This window comes from Bos indicus, chromosome 3 (genome assembly GCF_029378745.1).
Source record: "Bos indicus isolate NIAB-ARS_2022 breed Sahiwal x Tharparkar chromosome 3, NIAB-ARS_B.indTharparkar_mat_pri_1.0, whole genome shotgun sequence".
Lineage (NCBI taxonomy): Eukaryota > Metazoa > Chordata > Mammalia > Artiodactyla > Bovidae > Bos > Bos indicus.
The window spans coordinates 84067376-84089848 of NC_091762.1; the positions used below are offsets into that span (position 1 = coordinate 84067376).

The following is a 22473-nucleotide window of genomic DNA, read 5'->3' on the forward strand; positions in this document are numbered from 1 at the left end:
GGAAAACACAGTTAGGAAAACAGGAAAGTTAAAAAAAAAAAAAATTCTCTGGATAAACAGAAGTTAATGCTACCAGAAGAATGGGAGTAATTTCAAAAAGGTCTATACTTAGTGAGGTGCAAGAAGAGAAAGATAAACAAAATAAAGGCAAGAAGAATCTGTGCAGAAAAGGGGTTGCTGTACAACTTAGCAACCAGACAAGAAAAAAATAGGGAACTGGCATACTGATAAATCATGCTAGAACCAGCATGCTGTTAAATCACCACACAGGAGCAGCATATCACCTTCTCGTGCAAGAAATAGTCCTTGAGCACCCACTATGGTAACATAATGAGATATAAGCCTTGCCCTCCAGAAGCTTATTGTAAGAGACCAATATGTAAATTCGCAAGTGTACCTGACTCTGGGTGCAATGACAGAAATTCATCCAGGCTCACTGGAGGCCCATTTTAGGTAGGGCCAATCAGACTGGGAAATACAACTACTTTCTGTCTTTGAGGATACCTGATATTAGAGCTGACTCACTGGAAATGACCCTGATGCTGGGAAAGACTGAGGGCAGGAAGAGAAGGGGGTGACAGAGTATGGGATGGTTGGATGGCATCAACACACATGAATTTGAGCAAACTCTGGGAGACGGTGAAGGACAGGGAAGCCTGGCGTCCTGCAGTCCATGGGGTCCCAAAGAGTCGGACATGACTTAATGACTGAACAACAACAATTTTAGATTAAGTAAGGGTGAAGAATAGCCCTTTACATACGGGTTTTCAAAAATAACTTTTAATTTAATTGCTCATAAGTAACTCTTAAAATCTCTGTAGTTAAAGGGCTACAGATTTGAAAAAGGCCTTATAGAACACTTAGCCCAATTGCACCATTTTACAGCTGCGGAAATGGGGAAGCTTGGAGAAGGGGGTGGTTTGCCTGGTGACATAGCAGATTAACGGCTTAGTACTGAGGGACCTGGGAATGAAACTGTACTGACTCTGTATCAATAATTTCTCAGTTCACCCATGGTTAGCATTAATCCAAGTATTTGCACCTGTCACAGCATTCTGGAAGCTCTCAAAAATTTTTTTGCTATGAATGCTCAAAAATAAATTCACTGATAGTTGAAAATTTTTCCAAAACACATGTGGTTATGAACACTTTCCTAGTGAGGACAGGCCTAAGGTATACAAATGTAGCTAAATACCTAAAGCTATAATCTCCAAAAATAGAATCCAAGTGCCTTGCTAAATATTAGATTAAGGCAGTACAGTAGTTTGATTGATGGTTCACCTGGATATCTATATCTGCCATAGAACCTATAAATGAAGCCTTACATGGAGAAAAGGGCTTTGCAAATGTAACTAAATTAAGCATCTTGAGATGAGACAATCCAAGCAGGCCTTAAATCCAACAACAGGTGTCCTTATAAGAGACAAAAGAAGAGAAGACATGGAGAAGAGGAGAGGACCACATGAGGACAGAGGCAGAGATTAGAATGAAACAGTCACAAGCCAAAAGATGCTGGAGTCACCTGAAGCTGGACAGGGAAAAGAACAGATTCTCCCCAAGGCCTTCAGAAGTAGCACAGCATATTAATTTAGGACTTGCTGCTGCTAAGTTGCTTCAGTCATGTCCGACTCTGTGAGACCCCATAGACGGCAGCCCACCAGGCTCCGCCGTCCCTGGGATTCTCCAGGCAAGAACCCTGGAGTGGGTTGCCATTTCCTTCTCCAATGCGTCAAAGTGAAGTCGCTCAGTCATGTCCAACTCTTAGCGACCCCATGGACTGCAGCCCACCAGGCTCCTCCATCCATGGGATTTTCCAGGCAAGAGTACTGGAGTGGGGTGCCATTGTCTTCTCCAATTTAGGACTTACAGGCTCCAGAACAGTGAGAGAATTAAGTTCTGGTGTTCTAAGCTGCCAGGTGTGTGGTAACTTGTTACAGGGCCCTGGGAAACTCATGCAGGCAGCAGAAGTCAGAGGAAATAACTTTGGAGTCTCTTAAATGATATGTAGAGGACGGCTCAGAGGAAGGTTGAATCATCCCATGAGGACAAAGTCTCTCCCCCTATCTTTCTCCTAACTCCAATGTCCGTCTTCACAAACACTCAGCCCATATTTCCAGCCTACCGCTTGCAATCCTGACAGTATAAAACAGCGAATGGTTCTCAAGCTGGGGCAATTCTGTCTCCCAAGGGACTTTTTGACATCGTCTGGAGACATTTTGATTTTGATCATGACTAGGAATGGGAATACCACTGGGATCTAGGGTGAGAAGGCAAGGAGGCTGCTAAACATCTGACAATGCGCAGGGAAGCTCTCCACAACAAAATTATCTGATCTGAAACAATGCTGGATATTATTATAAACTATTAATATCAATGGTAATCAAACACATTGATTCATTCATTTGTGCCATAACTCTTCCTCAAGTATTTAATAGAGGGTTACAGAAATGTGGTGAATTTAAAAAACAAGACAAAAAACAGTATACGAGGAGAATTTTGTGAAAAAAGTTACATTTTTCTCCTAGCCACAATCAGTTACACATTATGAAAAATTGAATAGATTCACTTAATCTAAGATATTCAAAATTAACCATCTTAATTTTTTAAATTAACTATTCATGATGTATTCTAACTGGCAGGGAACTGGCAATTGTTATCATCTCAATGCCTTCAATCTTTACCAGCATTAAAAGAACCCCATTGTTTTAGATTTTACTTGATAGAATGTTGAATTCATATAAACCAGTTATATAACTTTCTACAGGTATCTCTCTCTCCTAACAATATATTATCATATAACATAAGAACTGCCCATAGAGAAAGACTTTTCCCATAAGCAGAGTCAAAACAGGTGAAAGACAGCATAAATCCTGAACAATGGCTCTATAAATCCCAATACTTTGAAAGAACTTACTAGTCTCTCCTAGGGAATCTTAATATTACAATGACATTTGATATTGCAGTGTTGGATAAGGAAAGATTACTTTTTAAAGTCAAGTTTTCAAAAATATATAAGAATCAGTATGGGAAGAGGCAAGGAGAAGCACTATACTATTAGGATTCTTTAATGGAAACTAAGTTATTAATGTGCCAAAATTGACTGTAATATATGGCTATAAAAATGTTTCATAAATGTTTAAAATATGTCTCTCTTTATTAATATTTAACAACCCCATTCAATGAGCTAACAGTATCACTTAATAGCATCAGAGATTTTAATATATATTAGTAGAGACTTATTTCAGATCAGTATATGGCACTACTTTTAGTTGTAATCCACACAGCTAATAAAAAGCAAAATGAGGCAGGGAAAATGCAGCCCTCACAGAAAGCAGAATCTGAAAGCTCTAAGTTGAAATATGAGTCACATTACTTTTCCAGATATCTAGAAACAGATTAATTAATAAGGAGATTTCAATTCAAAATAATATAATGAATGAAAATATGACAGTAAAATTTGTCATATGTACAAATAATACTGAAAGATTGCAAAATAATATAACTTGTGTTTATGAGAAATGAAAATCACAAACCTAAATCCAGACTACTCTTTGTTAATGAATTAAGATTTTCCAGATCATCAAATCTGCCTTGTTGAGTGTTTCCTTCAGTTGAGGGTATGGAGGAGAGGGAATCGATGCCAAAGTTCTCTTTCATCTTGAGAGGAAGAAAAACAGAAATGCATTAGCACTTTATGATAAAATGTGGAACACCATAATGTTGTTCAATCCAGATCATAACGATAGTGGAAAACTGGCCCTGCAAACAGGCCTTCTCAAGTAACGTTTATACTGTGGTAAGCAGTTACAAATGCTACTAACAATATCTGCAAGAGAACAGGCTAGTAAAAATCTGTTTTTTCCAAACACTGGATTTTTTAACAAAATAATTATTTTATAACATTAATAAATGCATTCAAATAAACATTCACCAAGGTAGAGGAATAAACAATCTATCAAGGCAAGCAAGGTCAATGGTTGATACACATTACATTCTAGATCATGCTGGATCACAACTTAAATAGCTTCGTTGCTGATCTGGAAACACCTGGTTAATTTTCACAGCCTTAAGAAACACCTGGTGAATTTTCATAGTTCTAAGCCTTTGCTATGCCCCGCCTTACACTCTTATCTACCTAATAAACAACCTGTTCCCCGAACCTAAAACCCACGGATAAGCACAGTCAGCAGTTATTACGCTTTCCCTGTCTTCCTTTTGTACACGTGTCTTTTATGGTTTTCCAAAGTTATAACCTTCCAGAACATACAATTTTCACTGATGTATTTTATTATGATATTAAAAAAACATTTATATGTATGAAATTAAATTGCAACATATGGCCACCACAGACATATACCTTCAACCAGGGGTCCCCAACCTCCAGGACCTAATGCCTGATGATCTGAAGTGAAGCTGATGTAATAATAATAGAAATAAAGGGCACAATAAATGTAATGTGCTTGAATCATCCTGAAACCATTCCCCCACCATGGTCCGTGGAAAAACTGTTTTCCACAAAACCAGTCCCTGGTGCCAAAAACATTGGGGACCATGGCCTTAATTCTTTTAAGGTTAATAGCACTGTGTTATTCTCTGTTGTTGGAAATTTAGACCGTCCAAAACAAAAATATAAATTTTATTTTTTACAACAGTCCGCATTTTTTCATGATTATACAGGTCACACTTCAACAGTAAGAAAAAGACCTCTAAAATTGAAGAAAGTAGGGAAAACCACTAGATCATTCAGGTATGATCTAAATCAAATCCCTTATGATTATACAGTGGAAGTGAGAAATAGATTTAAGGGACTAGATCTGACAGATAGAGTGCCTGATGAACTATGGACTGAGGTTTGTGACACTGTACAGGAGACAGGGATCAAGACCATCCCCATGGAAAAGAAATGCAAAAAAGCAAAATGGCTGTCTGGGGAGGCCTTACAAATAGCTATGAAAAGAAGAGAAGCGAAAAGCAAAGGAAAAAAAGAAAGATCTAAGCATCTGAATGCAGAGTTCAAAAGAATAGCAAGAAGAGATAAGAAAGCCTTCCTCAGCGATCAATGCAAAGAAATAGAGGAAAACAACAGAATGGGAAAGACTAGAGATCTCTTCAAGAAAATGAGAGATACCAAGGGAATATTTCATGCAAAGATGGGCTCAATAAAGGACAGAAATGGTATGGACCTAACAGAAGCATTAGATATTAAGAAGAGGTGGCAAGAATACACAGAAGAATTGTACAAGAAAGATCTTCACGACCCAGATAATCACGATGGTGTGATCACTCGTCTAGAGCCAGACATCCTGGAATGTGAAGTCAAGTGGGCCTTAGAAAGCATCACTACGAACAAAGCTAGTGGAAGTGATAGAATCCCAGATGAGCTATTTCAAATCCTGAAAGATGATGCTGTGAAAGTGCTGCACTCAACATGCCAGCAAATTTGGAAAACTCAGCAGTGGCCACAGGACTGGAAAAGGTCAGTTTTCATTCCAATCCCAAAGAAAGGCAATGCCAAAGAATGCTGAAACTACTGCACAATTGCACTCATCTCACACGCTAGTAAAATAATGCTCAAAATTCTCCAAGCCAGGCTTCAGCAATACGTGAACCATGAAATTCCAGATGTTCAAGCTGGTTTTAGAAAAGGCAGAGGAACCAGAGATCAAATTGCCAACATCCACTGGATCATGGAAAAAGCAAGAGAGTTCCAGAAAAACATCTATTTCTGCTTTATTGACTAGCCAAAGTCTTTGACTGTGTGGATCACAATACACTGTGGAAAATTCTGAAAGAGATGGGAATACCAGACCACCTGACCTGCCTCTGGAGAAATCTGTATGCAGGTCAGGAATCAACAGTTAGAACTGGACATGGAACAACAGACTGGTTCCAAATAGGAAAAGGAGTACGTCAAGGCTATATATTATCACCCTGATTATTTAACTTATATGCAGAGTACATCATGAGAAAAGCTGGACTGGAAGGAACACAAGCTGGAATCAAGATTGCCGGGAGAAATATCAATAACCTTAGATATGCAGATGACACCACCCTTATGGAAGAAAGTGAAGAGGAACTAAAAAGCCTCTTGATGAAAGTGAAAGTGGAGAGTGAAAAAGCTGGCTTAAAGCTCAACATTCAAAAACGAAGATCATGGCATCCGGTCCTATCACTTCATGGGAAATAGATGGGGAAACAGTGGAAACAGTGTCAGACTTTATTTTTTGGGGCTCCAAAATCACTGCAGATGGTGACTGTAGCCATGAAATTAAAAGACACTTACTCCTTGGAAGGAAAGTTATGACCAACCTAGATAGCATATTCAAAAGCAGAGATATTACTTTGCCAACAAAGGTCCGTCTAGTCAAGGCTATGGTTTTTCCTGTGGTCATGTACGGATGTGAGAGTTGGACTGTGAAGAAGGCTGAGTGCCGAAGAATTGATGCTTTTGAAGTGTGGTGTTGGAGAAGACTCGTGAGAGTTCCTTGGACTGCAAGGAGATCCAACCAGTCCATTCTGAAGGAGATCAGCCCTGGGATTTCTTTGGAGGGAATGATGCTGAAGCTGAAACTCCAGTACTTTGGCCACCCCATGCGAAGAGTTGACTCATTGGAAAAGACTCTGATGCTGGGAAAGATTGGAGGCAGGAAGAGAAGGGGACGACAGAGGATGAGATGGCTGGATGGCATCACCGACTTGATGGATGTGAGTTTGAGTGGTGATGGACAGGGAGGCCAGGCGTGCTGCAATTCATGGGGTCGCAAAGAGTTGGATACAACTGAGCGACTGAACTGAACTGAACTGAAACACCATATGAAATCTAAAATATGACTCAAATGAACCTATCTATGACACAGAAACAGAATCATGGACATAAAGAACAGACTGGTGGTTGCCAATGGGAATGGAGTTGGGGAAGAGATGACCCTCCTCCTGGTTGCAGTCAGCAGATATAAGCTTTTATATATGAATAGATAAACAACAAGGTCCTACTGTATAACACAGAGAACTGTATTTAATATCTTATGATAAACCATAATGGAACAGTTAAAAATGGGACAAGGAAGCCTGGCATGCTTCAGTCTATGGGGTCATAGTTATGTCTGAAGGGTCAGACATAACTTAGCCACCGAACAACAATGGATGTATAACTGAGTCATCTTGCTGTACAGCAGCAATTAACACAGCATTGCAAATCAACACTACTTCAATTTAAAAGACAGAGTTAATGCCCCAAAGCAGGAGCATATAATTACTTAAAGAAAGTAAATACTGGTTAGGTAAGACACATTAGGGCTAAAACAATCTTAATCAATGCCAGTTTAAGGAGCCTATCGTTTCCTACAGGTTACCTAGCAGAATCAGAAAGCTGGGAAGTTTAACAAAGTTAGTAACTAGGATGTGTGTCCTTCAAACTGTGAGCACTGAATGCTGTTTAAACAAACTTTATAATGAGCTTGATAAATAATAGAGGAAGTGGCTACCCTGTGGATTGATTGGGTCATCAATAAAAACTTACAAGAGGAATTTTTTAAAACCTAACGTTATGCAATGATACTTGAGATATTCATGGGGTCGCAAAGAGTCGGACACAACTCAGCGACTGAACTGAACTTAACTGATGGATTAAAAAGTTACTATATCTCAAACAACGCAGATGGAAATGAAGATGGTAAGGTTGAAAAACAGTATTGAAAGATCAAAAAGTGATTCTAGTAATAATGTAGACTCTGACATTAAATATGCATTGAAGGAATATGAGTAAAATTCCATCATTAAATCCAAGAACAGGCAAACACCTGATATTTTACAGCTTTTAAAATAGGGACACTTAACTAAATATATAAAGTAAATATTATGAATATACTATTCAGCTATATCTCTAAAAGTTTATATATTAAAATGGGACTATATTTCAGGTTGCCTTATATTTGAGTAAATGGAAAAAAATTATTTTTATAGAAGAAAACAGACATAACAGGAGTATTTATTTATATATTTATAATTTGCTCCATATAACGAAATATTGTGTTTGCAGTCAAGCACTTAGCAGACACAGGAGTGGGACTTGAATAAATTCATGAATGGGACTGGCAGAGATAGAAAGAACCAGTGTCAACAGCAACATACCAGGTGATTCTATGTCACCTCTTCCCACATGATTCACATAATTCCAAAACATCTGTTCTCTGGTAGACTGCCCAGAGTCCAGTATCAAGGGTAATCCTCAAGGGTTCCTTAAATACATAAATATAGCATCTCGCATTGCAGAGAGACCCATAATGAAATGGAAAGGGGAGGAAGGTCAAAGGGAGGCAAGGACAAAACCCAGCTCTATCTGCCCTGTGAGAGAACAAAGGAAGGCCACTTTGCACATCACTGCAGGGAAGTTGCTGACCTCACTGAAGAGGGCACCATACTGTTCCGAACATGCTGCTACGTACTCCATACAGAAAACTTTCTCTTCATTTGCCTGGAAGTTAATTTGGGTCAGGAAATAAACAAAAATAAAACATTAAAAACACCCCTACCAAAAGATTCCAGTTGGTGGCCAGTTAACCCTAATATTATTTTTAAAAATAAGTTTACTGGTGATTTAATAGCAAGAGCTAACCTAGTAAATACAATGTTTTCCTGCCAAGTTGTCCACAGGCAGTATCACTAATGTAAAGATAATTTTCTAGAGTTCAGTGACTTTCTATTTAGTATTATATATAAAACAGAGGACAGTGTGGATAAGCAAGACAGAAATAACAAATCTTTTAATCAATTTTGCCTTGATTTTCCTTGACAAACACATTATGTGAGAAATACAGAGCTATATCTCCCTGAGGGATTTTTTTTTTTAATCACAAATAATGAAAGAACTCTTCCTTGAAATGGGTATCAGGAGGAAAACATCACTAAAAAAGCAAGGCTAAAAAAAAAAAAAACAACAAAAATCACATCATAACAGCAAAGCAACTGTAGCTTATTGACTCCAACTAGCAGTTATACAATAAAGAAATAATGAGCTTTTACTTAAAACCAACACACTGTAGGGTACATTTTTGGGAAAAAAATGTCCAATGATGAAAAGATCCATTAAATTGTGTTCGTGTGTTTAAAAGTTACATGACTGATGGACAGAGATGGGGAGGGGAGGAGTCAGGAAGGATGCGGAAGATGCATTCCAATCCCTTACCATTTCTTCCGGGCTACAGCCGCACTGTTGCATGTCCTGAGGGTACATGCTCATCATGCATCCCGCTTCTTGAGGCTCGGGCAGTTCACAATCCGGGAACCACTGTGTACCAAAGTGAACCTCCTTCATAGACAGAACAGGAGCAGCTTCTTGGATGTGTGATGAGGGATACGACTCCAGAGACTGAAGTTGGTCTTGATAGAGCTCATATTCTTCATCAACAAGCATTTCTCTTTCTTCACCCATCTCCTGCAACCTAGGGACCATAAATTCATGCATTTCCCAGGTCTCCTTGCTATTGTCTATCTCTTTTTGTTGGGATCGAAAAGCCTTTCCCAAATCTAGAAATGGTTCATCCACAAGCTCTTCTTTAAAATAGGGCTCATCTCTAAATCCCTGTGAATAAAAATTGCAAAACAAAACAAAACTTTAAACTCTGTCTTAAAGCTGCACTCTACACATTAACTGGAAAATTAATCCTGGCATAACTGCAGTAACAGTATTATATGTCAATGCATGGTTAACCCAAACAGCTCTCCATTACAACAGAGGAAAATATAACCTTACTGCCACACAAACCACAGCCTGGAAAAGAAACAACAAAAGAGGCAACAATCTGCCTTCGGCAAGGTGACTGAGTAGTCTAAAAGGTTCGTTACACATTAGCCACCTGAAAATTCTCAGAAGCAGGAGTTTTGTTAAACTGCTACACTTAAAGTTTAATTCATGCATCTCATATAAAAAGTAATACATAAGTATGGATGCATGTCATACCATCTCAGAAGAAAGCAAAGACTTTAAAGTCAGGATTATCAGGTTTATGTAACTCAAAAGTTCATGCCTCTTCGAATGTTTACAAAACCTTCTCTACAAACTAAAGATATAAGGAATATGTGCAACTACTTTGAGTATGACTCTTTTATAATACACCATTTAACAAAAGTTGATTTTTGCATTTGCATTAATAATATAAAACAAAAAGGAATGAATACAGTATGCTCTTCAATTAATTCAAACTTCACTAATCAAAAAAGCAAGAATATAGAACTAAAGCTAGATGGTCCCCACACATGAGCAGAAATTTTGTTGAGTTCTTAGGAACACTTGAGGAATATATGAATCTGCTGAGCCTTTGACCTAACTTCAAGGGACCTGAGGGTGCTAAGCACAATAAGGCCCAATTCCCTCTGAAGGATCAATGACATTTCCTATTTTAAGTCCTATTCATTAAATATCAATAAATGTACATTCGTGAAAAGAATCTACAATAAATGTACATTCGTGAAAAGAATGGAAGAATCTTGCCATTGCTTCCTCACTTGCAGCTAGACATCATTGCAGGGACGCTTTTAAGTTAATATAGTAAGGCAAATACTGTTATTTAAAAAAAGAAAAAACAGTATTTAGAAGGTATATTTAAACATGTCACACAGTTAAGAAATTGTAACAAAAAAATGTATAAACCGAAAAATATATATAATGGACACTACAGGACTACATATCAGGTTTCGACACTGTCAACCAACTACGAAAAGAATATCAAAAGACAGTTGTTATCAAGTTAAGAAAAACCATACTCTAACTGCTGAAAGCAAAATAAACACAATTCACTTTAAGAATGAAAAAGGAAAAGTTTCAAAATATACTTTCTAATATTAAAGCATAAAGTAAGGTTTGACTAAATAATTCTTCTTTAGAAAGTATTCAATAAGAAGTTCTTCTGGGGAAAAAAAAAGTTCTTTAATATAGCTCTTGTTCTACAGCATTTTAAATGCAGGTCTATTTTCAAAACTCTCTCTACTCTCAAAATTTTAAGAGTGTATTAGTGATATCAAGTCATAAGGTATGTTTGTTCTTTGAAAATGCCTTATACCTAGCCGATGTCATTTATGGAGGCAAAGTGATACAAAAGAGAAAAGATTTCAGTTTTAAAAAAACTTTTAAAGGGGGAGACTATTTAATTTGTATCTATTTAGCCAAGATAGTAAGAACAAACTTTTGTCTTCTTTATAATAGCAACTGTTTAAATGGGAAAAAAATGTACTAAATACCTGGGGTGCTTCAAGTATTAAAGAAGAATTTATATCATGAATTGTTCCTGAAATTTCAGTCTTGTCTTCATTATTGCTTGAAAGTAAAATGCAACTTTCTTCCTCTTTATCACCTTCCTGAAAACAGAAGCATTTAAAAAATTTTTTTAGCATGATTGAAGAATTGTTTTTTAAACCATGAACCTATTTTTTATTGAGTTCTAACTGAAACTCCAATACTTTGGCCACCTCATGTGAAGAGTTGACTCATTGGAAAAGACCCTGACGCTGGGAGGGATTGGGGGCAGGAGGAGAAGGGGATGAGAGAGGATGAGATGGCTGGATGGCATCACTGACTTGATGGACATGAGTTTGAGTGAACTCCGGAAGTTGGTGATGGACAGGGAGGCCTGGCGTGCTGTGATTCATGGGGTCGCAAGGAGTCGGACATGACTGAGCAACTGAACTGAACTGACATACACCGAGAAGGCAATGGCACCCCACTCCAGTACTCTTGCCTGGAAAATCCCATGGATGGAGGAGCCTGGTGGGCTGCAGTCCATGGGGTCGCAAAGAGTCAGACACAACTGAGTGACTTCACTTTCACTTTTCACTTTCATACACTGGAGAAGGAAATGGCAACCCACTCCAGTGTTCTTGCCTGGAGAATCCCAGGGACGGGGGAGCCTGCTGGGCTGCCATCTATGGGGTCGCACAGAGTCGGACATGATTGAAGCAACTTAGCAGCAGCAGCAACTGACATACAACATTATATTAGTGTTACGTATACAACACAATGATTTAGTATATGTTGCAAAATAATCGCCATGAAAAGTTTAGCTAACATTCACAACTTTCAAATATACCACGCAGTATTGTTATCTACAGTCCCCATGCTGTACCTTACATCCTTAGGACTTATAACTGGAGGTTTGTATCCCCCAGCTCTGGCAACCAAAGAAGCACTTCTGTACTGAAGAAAACATTTTGTTTTAAAATGTTTTTAAAATTAATTCTCATCTTTCCATTAAGTGCAAGTACATAGTACTTAATGTACAGTGTTTCATTAGACCAAACTTTGCCTTCATGATTTAAAAAAAAAGCCATATTCAGGTCAAAACTTCTCAAACTTTTAATTCTGTTTAGGTACTCCTTAAATAAAAAATCACTTCCCCAGGAACAGACCTTAATATTAAGAAATGCCTAAGTTTATACAGGATGATACTCAAAATATTTAACAATAGTACAGTGTAGCCACTCTCCATCAGAAGGACAACCATCCTAGTGCTCACCAGCTCAGCATCAGTTCCAGGTAATAACACAGCCACTGTCTACCAAGTCCTAGCTATACATCACAATCCATGGTAGACACTTTACACGCTTCGTCTCAGCTTAATCTTTATATTAAGAACTTAGTACCAGTTCTATTTATTTATTCTATTAGGTCAGGATTTTATATTTACATAAAAATAATAGCAAATATATGTATTTACATATATGTATATCACATGTACAGGTTTTAGCACTTTAAATATATCAATTTATTTAATATATTTATTAATATATTAATATATATTCTAAGAAGTAGGTGGCCTTAATAACCCTATTTTACAGATAAGTAACAGATGCACGGTAATTTGCTCAAAGTTACATAACTAGTCAGTTACAGACCCAGAATTTGAGTCCTGGCCATCTGGTTTTAGAGCCTGTGCTCTAAACTAGCATGCTACATGGTCGCAAGTAGGAGCTGGTGAGGTTAAATAATAGGCACAAGGACACATAGCTTGGCAAATCACAGAGCTAAGCCAAACCCACAGGTGTCTGGCTCAGTAACTCCACTGACAGTTCTGTCCTGTGAGTTCTGAAGATACGATGTCTTTGTTTCATTAATTTATTTCTCGTATTATTTTTGGCTGTGCTGGGTCTTTGTTGCTCTGCACAGGCTTTCTCTAGCAGTGGTGAGTGGGGCTACTCTTCACTGCAGTGCACAGACTTCTCATTGTGGCAACTTCTCTTGTGGGGCACAAGCTTTAGGCACACAGGCTTCGTAGTTATAGGGTGTGAGCTCAGTAAATAGATGGGGTGTGCAGGCTCTAGGGTGCATGGACTTCAGTAGTTCTGGCACACAGGCTCAGTAGTTGTGACTCACGGGCCCTGGACCACGTGGGCTTCAGCAGCCGTGGCACGTGGTTTCAGTAGCTGTGGCTTGCAGGCTCTAGAGTGCGAGCTTGGTAGCTGTGGCACATAGGTTTAGTTGCTCTGCAGAATGTGGAATCTTCCCAGACCGGGGATCAAATCCATGTGCCCTGCACTGGCAAGCAGATTCTTATCCACTGTGCCACCAGGGAAGTCCGATACAATGCACTTTTTAAAGTCAGTTCATTCATTTTTTATCTAGGACCTTTGAAGTGAGTTTGTAGAAAAGAGAAGTCACATTTGTGGTTAACATGAAAATATATAGATAATAAGAATCTAAATAAGATTACATAATATCTATATTCTATAGATAGTACATATCTATACCTATGGTATAAGACTTAACAAAAAATAATTCTGTTCTCCTGTTATATATTCATAGTCTTTCTGCCTGAACTTGACTTTGGACCTTTTTATTCACACTCTCTCCCCAGTTCTGCTGAGGACAGAACAAATGCTCAGCGAACACTAGGTGATGACGTAAGTGGCCACCCACTGGACCGTGAGAAAGAGACACAGACAGATAGACCTCAGAAAAGATCCATGCATGGTTACCTACAGTTCACACTGTTCTGCTTAAAGAACCCAGATGTTAAAGAAGCAATACTTAGTGGTAATTCCACTACAAATTAAAGTGACCTTCTCTCATTCCTTTACTGGCCCCATACTCCCCAGCACCCTGGCAGCCTTATACCCACTGAGGGAAGGTGAGGCAAGGAGCCACCTCACAATTGTGCATTTCAAAATCTCTCAGAGCAAGACTCCAAGGTCCCGAGGTTTCTGCAGCTCTACCTCTACCAGACATAGGAACAGGAATCCACAGCCACCTGGTAATAAGTTCTGTTCTTTACACTGCCTGAGACTTCTTTAAATTGCTTTAAAGTAAATTCACACTGTTTAGGTCCTTTAGGCCATAAATAATTAGGACTTCCTCTGGCAACCCCAATAATCAGGCAAATAATCATCAGGGAAAATCTAGACAAAGTTATTGCCACAATCCAAAACACCAATAAAGATGTCCCCATAAAATCATTAAACTTCTCCCTCCTTAATCTGTCCTGAAATCAAACCAAGAATCTCATGGTATATATTCTATGGCAAAACTCACACACCAAATACATAATATAAAGTCAAGACCTTGCCTTAGCTATGTGCCATATTCCATTTTGAAGTGCTTAAAGTAACTGATAGGTACAATATATAGGCATCTTTATGTGTAATATGTGATGAATAATATATGAAGGTCATGTGAAATTCTCCAATGCAAAAATATTATGTGTAATACATGAATCTATCTATGTCTACGAATGAACATATAACTATATATAGACAGATATCTATCTATATGAACACTCACTATTGTTGTTAAGTCTCTGTGTCATGTACAACTCTTTTGCGACCCCATAAACTGTAGCCTGCCAGGCTCCTCGGTCCATGGGATCTCCCAGACAAGAATACTGGAGTGTGTAGTCATTTCCTTCTCCAGGGGATCTTCCCCCGCCCAGGGATCAAACTTGCATCTCCTTCATGGACAGGTGGATTCTTTACCACTGAGCCAGCAGGGAAGCCTATAGTATGCTAATATATTTCACAGAATAAAGGAACTTTTAGAGTTAAGAATGATCTTATCGGTTCTCTAGTCTTTTTCAGTCTTTCAGAAATGAAAAAGTAGGCTTAGGTGCTAAGTCGCTTCAGTCGTGTCCGACTCTGTGCGACCCCATAGACGGCAGCCTACCAGGCTCCCCCGTCCCTGGGATTCTCCAGGCAAGAACACTGGAGTGGGTTGCCATTTCCTTCTCCAATGCATGAAAGTGAAAAGTGAAGGTGAAGTTGCTCAGTCGTGCCCGACTCTTAGACCCCATGGACTGCAGCCTACCAGGCTCCTCCGTCCATGGGATTTTCCACGCAAGAGTACTGGACTGGGTTGCCATTGCCTTCTCCGAGAAAAGCGGGGTACCTATGACCAAATTACTGGTACAGTGTTTCTCAAAGTACAAAATTCTGCATCAGAAATACAATGGTGACTCACATGAGGCAGATTCCTGAGAATCTGAGAACCACCAAATCAGAATCTCTGAGAGCAGGACCTGGGAAACTGCATTTTAAACATCTTCAAGGTGATTTTTATGTCTTTGTCATATGGGTGAATTGAGGTCCACTGAGCTAACTTGCAGCAAAGTTAGAAATAGAGCCAAGATTTCTTGAAATCCAGTCCAACACTCTACTGTTACAATCACGGTATCTGTTTCAGACACGCTGCGTGAAACTGAACTAGTGACAACAAATTAAAACAGGAATATACAGCATTGTGACTAAGAACACAGAGTCTGAAGCCACTCTGCTGAGTTCGTATTTCAACCCTGCCCCTAACTAGTTATATCATCTTGGATAAGTTACTCAACTCTATGTCTGGACTAACGCATCTGTCATGATGGTAATAAGAGGACTACCTCCTCTTAAAGTTTTTGTGATGATTAAACTAATGTGTATAAAGAGCTTACAGTACTGACTGACATAAAGTTAGCACTCAATAATACTTCAATACCAATTATCAACCAGTATTTTTTTTAAGTGGAGCACTGGGGAACCTCAATAGCACCATAACTAATAATACTTCAGTCAGAAACAGTGATCTAGGGAAGTTGCAAAAGTAAAAAGAAAGAAAAAGAAACAGTGATCTGACCTAGTACATGAGATTAAACAATAAGATGACTTCAGGGTGGCTTAACCAAACCAGAGTTTAGATGCTAGGGGTTACGAGGCACTCTGATGGTTAGAAAATCATATTATGACTTCATTGCTATATCATTAAAATGATAATGGTTAACTGATTTCAACTTACTGAACCATTCTGACATTGTGCCCAAATGAAAGTCAAAACACATAAACAGGCTTATTTTAATTTATGTCATATGGAATGCAGTGAGAACTTAGAATTCTGTGCCAAAGGTATGAAGATAAAAGTAGTAGTAGTTGGACTAGTAATGCTGGCAGCTAGTATGTAATGTGCTAAGCACTTAATAAATATCATCTTTAATCCTCAAAATCCTATGATGTAGACATTACTTTTTCTGAGCATTAAGTCACAGACATTAGGTAACTTGCACAAGGACACATATATAATATGCAGAGGAACAGAGATTTCAGGCCAGATGAATTTGTCTGCAAAATCCCCATGTTTTAACTATTACAGTATTATCATTTCCTATATTAACAAAATTCGACACTTACCACCAAAGGTTTACAGATGCCAAGGCGCACAGTGCCCGGTGGCACAGCTTTCAGCACTTCCACAGCTTCAGCAAGTGTGCTGTTATCCAAACAGTACTGATTGACTGAGACCAGACGGTCACCAGGTAATAGTCCTCCACCTCTTTCTGCCACACCATCCGGCACCAGGGAGCGGATCACAATCACTGATCTGGTGGGATCTAAGGGGTCCTAAAGATCAAGCGAAATGAGAAAGATGAGTCAGTCCTCTAAAAACAAATATACAGCCTTAAGACATGTATGTGCACACTTCAGGGATATTGTGCATTTGGTTCCAGACCACTATAATAAAGCAGCTATCACAATCATGCGAGTCACGTGAATATTTTCATTTCCCCAGTGCACATAAAAGTTAAGTTTACACTATACTACACTCTCTTTACTGAGAGTGCAGTAGCATTATGTTTTAAAAAAAAAGTTATACCTTAACTGAAAATACCTTATCACTAAAAAATGCTAACCATCATCTAATGACACAGGGTTATTAACAAACCTTCAGTTTGTAAAAAATGAAATATCTACAAAGTGCAACACAGCAGAGCTCAACAGAAAAGGGTATATCTGAGTATCTACTTTATGTGTCCAGTATTCTGGTGGTATTCTTCCAGAGACAGAATCTATTCAAATAGCACTCTATAAAGCCACAAAAATATCAGCTTGTATCAAAATAAAGATATAGACTTCACAATTTTAGTTGTATGTATGAGTTAGTGCTCAATATATACAAATTTCTTTTTAAAAATTGTGGTAATTAATATTTTGTTGGATCACAAAAGGTCTAGGGAAGAGACACAGGTTCAATCCCTGGGTTGGGAAGATTCCCTGGAGTAGGAACTGGCAACCTGCTTCAGTATTCTTGCCTGGAAAATTCCATGGACAGAAGAGCCTGGTGGGCTACAGTCCATGGGGTCGTAAAGAGTCGGACATGACTGAGTAACTAACGACACAGCATAAAAGATGTAGAAAGAGTTGGGAAAGACTGTGACATCCTGAAGCACAGTCATACTATGGACCTAAAACAAGCCCATGTATTATCGTTCTTGGGCACCAGGTAAGTTCCAAGAGAAGTGTATTATGGGAAATGATATTCCTTTCTTCAGCACTTGACCAGTATAAAATCTTCTCACTAAATCATTTAAATTCCGAAAAGAAATGAAAACCATGGCATATATCACTGCATTTCAAAAGTATGTTTAAAAATAATATAACCTAAAATTAAGACATGGTATAGATACCCCTAGGTGAAGGAGTACGTCAAGGCTGTATATTATCACCCTGCTTATTTAACTTATATGCAGATGACATCATGAGAAACGCTGGACTGGAAGAAACACAAGCTGGAATCAAGATTGCCGGGAGAAATATCAATAACCTTAGATATGCAGATGACACCACCCTTAGGCAGAAAGTGAAGATGAATTAAAAAGCCTCTTGATGAAAGTGAAAGAGGAGAATGAAAAAGTTGGCTTAAAGCTCAACATTCAGAAAACTAAGGATCATGGCATCTGGTCCCATCACTTCATGGGAAATAGATGGGGAAACTGTGGAAACAATGGCAGACTTTATTTTTCTGGGCTCCAAAATCACTGCAGATGATGATTGCAGCCATGAAATTAAAAGACGCTTACTCCTTGGAAGAAAAGTTATGACCAACCTAGATAGCATATTGAAAAGCAGAGACATTACTTTGCCAACAAAGCTCCATCTAGTCAAGGCTATGGTTTTTCCAGTAGTCATGTATGGATGTGAGAGTTAGACTGTGAAGAAAGCTGAGTGCTGAAGAATTGATGCTTTTGAACTGTGGTGTTGGAGAAGACTCTTGAGAGTCCCTTGGCTGCAAGGAGATCCAAACAGTCCATTCTGAAGGAGATCAGCCCTGAGTATTCATTGGAGGGACTGATGCTGAGGCTGAAACTCCAATACTTTGGCCACCTCATGCGAAGAGTTGACTCATTGGAAAAGACTCTGATGCTGGGAGGGATTGGGGGCAAGAGGAGAAGGGGACGACAGAGGATGAGACAGCTGGATGGCATCACCGACTCGATGCACATGAGTTTGAGTGAACTCCGGGAGTTGGTGATGGACAGGGAGGCCTGGCGTGCTGCAATTCATGATGTCGCAGAGTTGGACATGACAGAGCGACTGAACTGAACTGAGGCAAAAACTATTCTAATATAAAGAAAATGAATATCAATTCATGAATAAAACCAATGTTTTATTGGGAGGGCCCTCATCCATTGGGAGGGCCCCCTATTTCTTTTCATTAAGCACAGAAAATAACACTACAACTCTATAAATAAATTTGGCTAATGAACTGGTTTATAGCCACACCATCATTTTTTATTTTATTCAGTACTGGTATATAGCACTTACTATGTGTCAGACTGTGTTCTAAGTGCTTGACAATCATTAATTCAATTATTCCTTACAACAAACCCATCACTTGCTTGGCTTATGTACTTTGCTCCTACTGTTTCATTACGCACATACTGTTCCATACAGGCAAGAAGCAGTAACGTGAGATTTTACTACTGCTAGTTTCTATTAAACCCCTCCTGAGAAAGTAACAACTACAACCTTTTGTGTTAGAATTGCAAGACTTTGAAATCACAAAAGTGAGAATTTGCCATGTTCCAGGCTATGTCTGTTTGAAGTGGCTGATGGTTCCTTTGAAGTTTTCTGTGGCAGTTTTCTATACCTTTCTATTGCTTTCTATTGTAGACATCGAGGTTTATTTTCAATTCTGCATGGAATCTTAACCAAATATACCATATTTAAATCAACAAAGGCTACAGAGCTAATCCCTTGAAAAATGCCTTCAAACAATTTATTTTACTTTCCTTAACTAAGCCTTGCGTTTCCACTCCCAAGTCAAGAGATCCCTGGTAAATTTCTAATATACTCTGTTGTATAACACCACATACTTATTAACAGGATTGGAAGTAAAAATAGTCATGGGAACTCACTAATAAAGTACAGTGTTAAACTATAATTACACCAATATTTTCAAGTAGAGGGAGCTATTGCATAAGAAGAAAACAGAAAGAAATACACACAAAAAAGTACAGTGGTTTATCAGCGGCAATCAGTGCAGTAATGTAAAAGAGCTGTCTGTTTTGTCACCGACAACCATGAATCACAACACACTTTTTCATTCTGAAATATGAAACCATTACATTTTAAGTTTGACATGCTAATAAATAAGCTGTACCATTATGTCCTTCATTTAGGATGTCAGTTTTTGATGGAAGGCTTTTTTATTGGGGGGGAAGGGAAACTACATAATAGCTTATTCCCCTCATGAAATGCACAGAAAGCAGCTAGCATCACTTCTTATCAATAATTACTAAACTTTCTCAGAGAAAACTGCAACAGTAAAATATACCAAAAGCAAATAAATGATTTCACTTGGTAGTGTAAGCCATCTCTGTAGTTTCATATAACATCTAATCAGAAAGTACTATTTTTAAGCCAAATAAATAGGTGAACTGGTTTTCAAGATGCAATCCAGTTGAAATGATAATTAGAAACATTTCAAAGGAAGATTAACCAGGAAATAATGGAAAGAGAAAATAGATTTTAGATTTCCTTTACAGAAAAATCACGGTGAGCACTTATTTCTACAAAATGCAACCGTCTTTCAACCACAAAGTATTATCAGGTGTGCTTGCTTACTAAAATTTATCCAGGCTTGGACTTCCCAGTTATCCTGAACACTAAGTCTAACCCACTACTCCTTTTCCTGGAGGAGAGAACCCAACGGCAGCTTCCTTGTCACTTATAAAAAGACAAGCCACCCACTTCTGGTGATACCCCATTATGGATAATCACCACTTTATTTTCTGTGACGAGTTCTCTGACCACGTGATTTCTCAAGTAGCTGAATGGAGTTGCTTTAACGAGTAACAGTCATTTCCCTTCATGGTTATCACATGTAGTGGCCACTCTATGGAAAAACAGCAGCTGTCACTGCCTACCAGGGCAGCTACTATTCTTAACGCTTTGCCACATACAATATGCTTTAAAACCAAGTTGCTTCTCATCAGAAAGTCTGTTTTCTGGAAATACACACTATAATATCATACCCATGTTAAATACAACAAAATGTTATAAAGACATTTCTCAAGACACTCTACCCAATTCCTAGACTCTATCCAGATTTTTTTCAGGCCCCTATCATATTTTATCACCTTTTATCATAATCTTAAAATCTCTGATTTTTCTTATTTTGGTAAATAACACTGCAAGGAACATCATATTCAATAATCAAGGTGTTGCTTTAAACTAAACAGCCAATAGGGGGCACTAAATACCAACCACAGAAGACAAGATACATCCTCTACTAGGCAAGCCATCTCCTCCTCTGATGTTTTTTTCCTATTTATTCAAAACCCTTATATTCTTACACATGTTCTAACAGTATCTCATATATTTGCTTTAACTCAACCATTTATGAAAGTCATTCCCTACAAATCCACTAGGCACAACCAACTTTCATCAGAATGCTGCACGGGAAGATAGGAGCTCTAACCTGACTTCTCACTACTGAGCTATGAAATCCACAGAGAACCAATCCAACTGCTCTGTCTTGCAGGCGAATAAAAGTGCCTGAAGAAAAGTGCGTATGAGGATTTTTGAGGTCTCTTGAAATGATTCTAATGTTTGATAGTTATAAACACAGGATGTTTCAATGTTGGAGGAAATCCAAGGTGACAAACACCTCTTCTCCCATAGTCCCTGAGTGGCACTGCCATACGCCCAAGCACTCACTTGCTCTCCCTCGCCCCTTCACTGAGTTGCTACCTAAGGCATATTAATTTGATCTTCTGTCTCTTCTATCCGATCCTCTTCATTTCTGCTTCTCGTTACTTCTTGCCTATGCAACTGCTTCAGTCTCCCCAAAGGTCTACCTGCCTCCAGTCTTACCCGCTTCAGTCTATTGTTTACAAAGACAAACTAATGATTTTTAAAGGTAAAAATGGGATTGCAATTCCTCCTCTGCATAAAGCACTTCAATGACTCCACTGCCTTCAGAATAAAGTGCTAACTCTTTGGCAGAGAAATTCCTTCAGATTCCCACTTTCGTCAGATCTCCCTTTGATCCTCCCACGTATACCACTGCCCCCTTCATTTGCCCCACACACTGTCCCAACAATCCAGAACTACTGAAGTTCAGGACTGTGAAAGGCACTGACATGCTTCATGACATTCTGCAAACCATTCCATCGGCCAGAAATGCTTTCCCCGCCCCACTGCCCTTATCCGTACCTTTGCCACTAAAGTCAGCTCACATGTTTTCTCCAATGAGCAGCTTTCCCAGATCTCCCAAAGAAGACTCAAGCACTTCCTACTCTGAATATCTCTAAACCTAAAAAAGACCTTCCCTTACAGCATTTTTCATAATATAGTTTCCTTATTGTCCTGACCTTTTAGAATAAGTAAGGCCCTCCTGCTAGATGTATCCACAGCATGTTGCATTTTTTCCTATTACAACTCTTTTGACATTTTACTGGAATTATTTTAACTGTCTTCCCTACTAAAAATAAGCTGCATGAGTACAAGGATATGTTTGCTTATTGCTATTTTATTCCCAGGGCTGACTACAGAGCCTGCCACATAGAAGGGACTGAATAATAGCTGAAACATCAAATGACTGAATCTATTTAGTTTCATACTCTTTGCTGGACTGTAAGTACACCAAAGGCAAAGGCCACATCCCATCATTTGTAACAACCAACTCTCAACCCTTACTGAGCTCTTGCCATGCCACCAGGCATGACTTAAATATCTTAA

The 22473-nt window shown here is 38.6% G+C and overlaps 1 protein-coding gene across 4 annotated transcripts in view; it reads right to left on the reverse strand.

Annotated features, from left to right (window-relative positions):
- Window positions 1-22473, reverse strand: part of PATJ (PATJ crumbs cell polarity complex component) — a 383422-nt gene that overhangs the window by 256637 nt on the left and 104312 nt on the right. For all 4 annotated transcript variants that reach the window (XM_070786441.1, XM_070786442.1, XM_070786440.1 and 1 more), the window contains exons 18-21: window positions 16642-16851; window positions 11236-11352; window positions 9185-9580; window positions 3534-3657 (exon numbers count right to left, since the gene is read on the reverse strand). In XM_070786441.1, coding sequence (XP_070642542.1) covers window positions 3534-3657; window positions 9185-9580; window positions 11236-11352; window positions 16642-16851 — 847 coding nt within the window. The remainder of the gene's footprint in view (window positions 1-3533; window positions 3658-9184; window positions 9581-11235; window positions 11353-16641; window positions 16852-22473) is intronic.